General features: G+C 54.2%; 1 protein-coding gene across 1 annotated transcript; it reads left to right on the forward strand.

Moving 5' to 3' along the window:
- Window positions 1-4,366: 4,366 nt before the first annotated feature.
- Window positions 4,367-6,028, forward strand: Myod1 (myogenic differentiation 1). Its single transcript, XM_050130255.1, has 3 exons — window positions 4,367-4,993; window positions 5,381-5,459; window positions 5,778-6,028. Exons 1-3 carry the CDS (start codon window positions 4,367-4,369, stop codon window positions 6,026-6,028), a joined length of 957 nt encoding a protein of 318 aa, XP_049986212.1.
- Window positions 6,029-6,238: the final 210 nt, after the last annotated feature.

Here is a 6,238-nt window from a genome sequence, read left to right on the forward strand (position 1 = left end):
ATATTAAGGCTGCCGCTGCCGCTCCCCCTGGAGCAACACCCTAGAAGCCTAGCCAGACCAACATTCCTGCCCAGAAGCCAGTTCTCTATTTATAGCCCATGGGCAGATCAGCAAAGGGGGCTGAGCGGCAAGGCCTGGGAATGTCAGAGGGAGAATCACAGGAACCTCCTAGAGAGACAGGAAAACCAAGGGGCCAAAGGTTGAGCTATATGCATCCCCAGGTCACTGGGCCTGTAGTTCAAGAGGCCCTGCATTGAAGGGACAATGCCTCAGCCAATGGCATCCCCTAGAATGGATGACTGGGGGAAGTCTAGATGACCATAAACCAAAAGGCAAAGTTGCAATCATTTGGTCTCCACACAAAATGTACTGCTGTATTTTCTTTGTTGTCTCAGGTCTGAGGGGAAAGAATTGAGATTTGCACAGGGAAGTAGTTTGAAGCGCTTCCTTGGAGATGCTGAAGCAATGCGTAGCTGAGCGGAACTGCTCATTCGTCAGCCAAGAAGTATTTACGGAGTGCCTACTGTGTCCTGAGCACATCCCACCCAGGCTCAGAAAAGGGGGAAACGCTCCCATCCCAATCGTTACTGACACCCATGATGTGCATTCTTCCTTGTGAGTTTAAGTCCAGTGTAAAGACATTTAGAATGCCTCCACCTCTCTGTAGCATACCGCTACAATGTTTCAACAGGTGCAAGCATAGTTTAAAGAAGCATGTCCCGGGCAGATGAGCCTCTGCTTCACCTGGGAAGAGCCAGAATGAGAGCGTGTGCAAATAATCACACACACGGTGCCCAATTGTGACAAAAGTGGATGATTTATGAGACATCTCGCGAAATTCAAATTCAAGTGTAGAAGTTAGCAGACCCCAAGGCTGCTTATTCCCTCACTTGACACCAAGTGACTCTGTGGGACCACCCTTGCAGTGGCTTCTGACGATGCCATGGTGAACAAAGCGTCCTTCTGTCAAGACTGTCTTCATGTCCCTCAGTGACAAACTAACAGACAAGATTGTTACAGAGTGACATGGCTTCGTGACATTTCCCAAAGCCCGAGATGTAGCAGTCTGGGAGGAAACGGCCAGAGAAGTCGGAGAAGGCAACGATGGAGCTGAGACCTGAGACCTGGGACCTCAACAGCTGCAGGTCATGGGTAGGGACAGGAGTGAGAGCAGTAGGCTTGGAACAGCAGGCACAGGACTCTATGGCTCTGAAGGAGGCTGAAAGAAAGGAAGGGGGCTGGCTAACCAGATAGGGCCAACTGAGGGGACAGTGACTCTAGGGGACGTTTGTGAAGACACACGGAGTAGGGCTCCCGAATGGCCGTGTAGTTGGGGAAGGGGATGAGATTTTCATCTGAGCATGATGGTGAATGCAAAGAGCCCCGGGACCTCTGCCATTTCCTCTGCTGCTGTGCAGGGGCCAAGACAAGTGCTAGCGAGGACAGCAGGCACCTTAGTGTGGCCATCTAAGCCAGCAAAGGGTAGGAGTTAGCATAGCCTATACAGTGACCTTAGGAATGAGAGACCTAGGGGTGCCCTACAGGAAGAGTGGACAAGGCTTCATAATGCCCTCGGGACCTCCAGCCTCAAGAGTTCCACCCCAACACCACATCCCCGCCTGGCTGTTTACTGTTGAGTTTCAACCCCTGGCCAAACCACATCTGCACTCACAGACCCACTTCTCCCAGTTCCTTTCTCCCCAAAGCCATCTCTAATGTCTCTCTTGTCCCCGTGCCCACATCCAACCATATATAAAGCTTGCTTTTCCCCATCTTTATTTTTATAGACTTAAAAGTTTGTATGTCCGTGAGTGCTTTTCTTTCCGTGTCCGTGAAGCTCCAAGATCAGAAGAGGTCATCAAGTCCCCAAAAACTGGGGTCACAGGCAGTTGTGAGCAGCCATGTGGGTGCTGGGACTCAAGCCCAGGTCTTCTGGAAGAGCAGCGGGTGCTCTTAACTGGTGCGGCACCTCATCTTTGCAAGCCTGCCAACCTGCATCCTGAGAGTCTATCTGGAATCCAAACGCTTTTCACCGGATTCACCTCCCAAAGCTCAGCAACCGTTTGCGTGGCCATGATCAATGCCTTTGGAGTGCTGCGGTGCCCTCGGAATTAGTCACCTTTCTTCTGTCCTTGCCTTCCACCAACCAGGGAAGCTCCTGGTAACAGAAGTCTGAGCTGAGACCCAACAGCCAATAATGGGCCAGGCCCAGGGAAGAGGACTGAAGGGGAGGGAAGCAAGAATAAGACAGCCCTGTCCCAGGACCTTTGCACATGTTTGTCCCTCTCTCTAGCAAGTACCTGCTTGTGGTGGCTCTGTCTCCCTTCCTCCAGGGCACTTCACAAGTACAACCATCCCAGAGAGGTTGTCCCTGCCTGCTGGAATGAAAACTAGTTCTTGATTTGCTTTATTCTTCTCATTATTTTTATGTAAAATTTATAAACCCCTGATACCACACAGTTCCTTGAGTGCTTGTCCGCCATCCTCTCCTATAATTTAAACACTATGTGAATGGGTCTTTGGTTTTGTTCCCTGCTGTGTCCCCAATACCTGGACCAGTAGCTGGTGTTTGGTAGATAAGCCACCATGAACACTGAACGACTAAATAAAAGAGCAAAGAGGGTCCCTTTATAAAAGGGACCGTCAGTACTGCCCGTGTCAGAGAAGGGGAAAGAGTGGGACTTCAAAGGAGATTTCTGAGTCTGAGGGATATACAGGGCTTCCCAGTTTGTAGAGGGCCAGCTAAGATGATTTCCTGACTTTAGTGGGAAAGACATCGGTATCACCCTTGCTTAGATTTCTGATATCCAGGAGAGAAGACATGGCAGGAATACCCGGTCCTAGCCAGAGCCCCAAGAGACATCAGCATCCCAGGGGTGGGGTGTGTTGGAGCTGGTAGAGGAGCCAGAGCTCGGGGGAGGGGGCTGCATCCTTCTGCTCCTATCCTCCGCAGTGAGTCTGCTGTGAAGAGACACAACTAAGTCTCCAAGGAACAGAGCCTGGAGACTCCAAGGCCCCCACAATCCAGGCTAATACTGTGCAAGCAGGTGCTGGAGTCAGAAGCGTGCCCTCTTGCTGGCACAGCCGAGCACCTCCCCGGACATTTCCACACCCTCCTCCCTTTGGATTCTGCACCTCCCAGTCACTCCCGGACATTGTCATTATCCTTAGAAGTGAAGTGGAAACAGACTTGAGAAGAGATCACCTCCACAAAGTTTAGCAGACTTCACTGCAGGTGAGGTCACCAGGCCAGGTCCTGGTCATCATGACCCTTAAGAAAGACACTTCCTGTGGCTCCACTCAAAACAGATGACACAAACCTGCTGAAACCAGCTTTCATCTTAGCTGAGAAATAGAGCAACCCAGACCCCGTCCAGCTCTCTAGACAACCACAGAAGGAATCCTGCGGGGTAAGTTGAGGAGAGACCCTTCCTTCCTCCCTCTTTTCCTCCCTCTGTCCACCCTGAGTTTGACTAGTGTGGCTTAAAGTTTTAGTGACGATCCCCCCAACTACCGCATAGACTGCGCTGGATTTCTTAGCTTCTTGTGGAAGATGAGCAAGACCAGATGCTCTCTGAAACATTCTCAGGTTGGGAATGAGCCAAATATCACTGCCACCAAGTCATTTGTATCAGGCTTGCCCACTTAGAACTTGGGAGCCTCACTGTCTCTAGCCCGCTGCGTCCTTGGATCCACTTCTCCGGTGTGTCACCATTTCGCTGCTTCTTCTCTAGAGGTTTCTTTGCCCTTTTGCCTTGTGTCTCTCTCCAGATCTCCTACAATCTGGTTTCTAACGTCTATTCTGTGCCTGGTTTCCCAAGAAATCAGGAGACAGTGAGGTCCAAGGTCAGCTCCGATGTGATCGCTGTGGCCAGCTTCACTGAGGTTGTAGTAGGCACTGGAGAGACTTGGGCAGGCTGCACCAGATAGCCAAGTGCAAGGAGGCTGGTGTCTGCCTGCCAGTCTCTGCCCTCCTCCCTGTCCCAGCGCAGAGCCGCGGGAGGGGGCACTCTCTGGCCCCAGAGGCTCCCCTGGGGACCCCAAGCTCCGCCCTGCTGCACTCCTATTGGTTTGGGGCGCCCCCGCCCCCAGTCTCCCTTTCCAGCTCCCGGGCTTTTAGGCTACCCTGAATAAATAGTCCAGGGCGCCTGGCGAGAAGCTAGGGACGGAAAAAGTCCCAGGACGATCGCTTTCTTCGTCGCAACTCCGACGGGACAGGACAGGCAGGGAGGTAGAGTACAGCCGGTGTGCATTCCAAACCTCAGTATTTTGTCATTGCCAGGGTTCAGGAGTGACAGAAAGTTAAGGTGACTCTTGAGGATTGGGTTGAACGAGAGGCAGGACCGAGAAGTCTAGGAGCTAGGATATGGAGCTACTGTCGCCGCCACTCCGGGACGTAGACTTGACAGGCCCCGACGGCTCTCTCTGCTCCTTTGCCACAGCCGACGACTTCTATGATGACCCGTGTTTCGACTCACCGGACCTGCGCTTTTTCGAAGACCTGGACCCGCGTCTGGTGCACGTGGGGACCCTCCTGAAACCGGAGGAGCATACACACTTCCCCACCGCGGTGCACCCAGGCCCCGGCGCTCGCGAGGATGAACATGTGCGCGCGCCCAGCGGGCACCACCAGGCTGGGCGCTGCTTACTGTGGGCATGCAAGGCGTGCAAACGCAAGACCACCAATGCTGATCGCCGTAAGGCCGCCACCATGCGCGAGCGGCGCCGCCTGAGCAAAGTGAACGAAGCCTTCGAGACGCTCAAGCGCTGCACGTCCAGCAACCCGAACCAGCGGCTGCCCAAGGTGGAGATCTTGCGCAATGCCATCCGCTACATTGAAGGCTTGCAGGCTCTGCTGCGCGACCAGGACGCAGCACCACCTGGGGCCGCCGCTTTCTACTCGCCCGGTCCGCTGCCCCCAGGCCGAGGCAGCGAGCACTACAGTGGCGACTCTGACGCTTCCAGCCCGCGTTCCAACTGCTCGGACGGCATGGTAAGGCCAGGGACACAGAAGGGCAAGTGCTGACGACACCTGGGCGTTTCAGAGGCCCTTGGGGTCGGGGGAGTCCTTTAGACACAGGTATCCCTGGCATCTGTCACTGGGGTCTGTTTGGAGACCCTGAGCATCTGCAATTTGCCCAGTTGGGGATGCATGCCATCAAAACACTGCTGCGCAGACCCCAGGACATACGTTTCCTTCTCAAATCCTTATTACCCGAGTGCAGATTTTTGTTCCTGGGTGACCATCCAGGCTCAGTTTGACCCTGCTCCTGTCTCCAGTCCTGTAAGCCACAGCTAGGGGAGTGAGGGAGGGGCGGTGACAAGGAGTAGTGTTCCAGCCGCCCCACGGGTCTGACTTGGGCATTCTTGCTATTCACAGATGGATTACAGCGGCCCCCCGGGTGGGTCCCGGCGGCAAACCGGGTATGATGCCGCCTACTACAACGAGGCGTCCAGCGGTGCGTATTCTCAGCTGCTCCCAGCTAGCAGGCATTCATTGGCCTTCCGTGTTACCCTTGAAGACGTCCTCGCTCCCCAGGCTTAATAGTACTCCTTCCTCTCCTCTTCTCCAGACACACTTTGTATCTTGGGATGACGGGGCCAGGCGTGTTGGTGTTTGGGGGAGTAAACAACTACAACGTGCACCTTCCTCTTCTTTCTCCTTGTAGTCTAGCAAGTCCTTAGTTTCCCTTCTGCTCCAAAGCTCTGTGCTGGGCAGGGGGTAAGAGGCTTGAAGGGACTCCAGCTTGCATTACTAACCTTCCCCTCCCCTACAGAATCCAGGCCAGGGAAGAGTGCGGCGGTATCGAGCCTCGACTGCCTATCGAGCATCGTCGAGCGCATCTCCACAGACAGCCCCGCCGCGCCTGCGCTGCTGTTGGCAGACGCACCACCAGAATCTCCTCCAGGTCCTCCGGAGGGTGCATCACCAAGCGACACAGAACACAGGGTCCAGACCCCTTCCCCTGACGCCACCCCGCAGTGTCCTGTAGGCGTGAACCCCAATCCGATTTACCAGGTGCTTTGAAGGGTCGGCTGCGGCAAGAGAAGACGCACCGCCTACACTCCGGGGTCCCTAGGGTCCTTCACGCTCAAAAGATGAAGTTTAAATGACACTCTTCCCAACTGTCCTTTCAAAGTCACACATTCAGAGGCTGGAGAAGGGCGGAGCAGAAGTCTGTCCCACATCGATCCCCAAAGAAAGGACGCTGTCCATTTGACGTTGTTTGTTTTGTTT

This window comes from Alexandromys fortis, unplaced genomic scaffold, assembly GCF_014885135.2.
Source record: "Alexandromys fortis isolate MF-2015 unplaced genomic scaffold, M_Fortis_MF-2015_v1.1 scaffold_342, whole genome shotgun sequence".
NCBI lineage: Eukaryota > Metazoa > Chordata > Mammalia > Rodentia > Cricetidae > Alexandromys > Alexandromys fortis.

What these genes read in the sequence shown, in the direction of transcription:
- Myod1 (XM_050130255.1), top strand. Translation starts at nt 4,367, where the DNA reads ATGGAGCTACTGTCGCCGCCACTCCGGGACGTAGACTTGACAGGCCCC. An exon ending in CCAACTGCTCGGACGGCATG is followed by an intron (nt 4,994 to 5,380) that starts GTAAGGCCAGGG and finishes TGCTATTCACAG; the next exon opens with ATGGATTACAGCGGCCCCCC. An exon ending in CTACAACGAGGCGTCCAGCG is followed by an intron (nt 5,460 to 5,777) that starts GTGCGTATTCTC and finishes CCTCCCCTACAG; the next exon opens with AATCCAGGCCAGGGAAGAGT.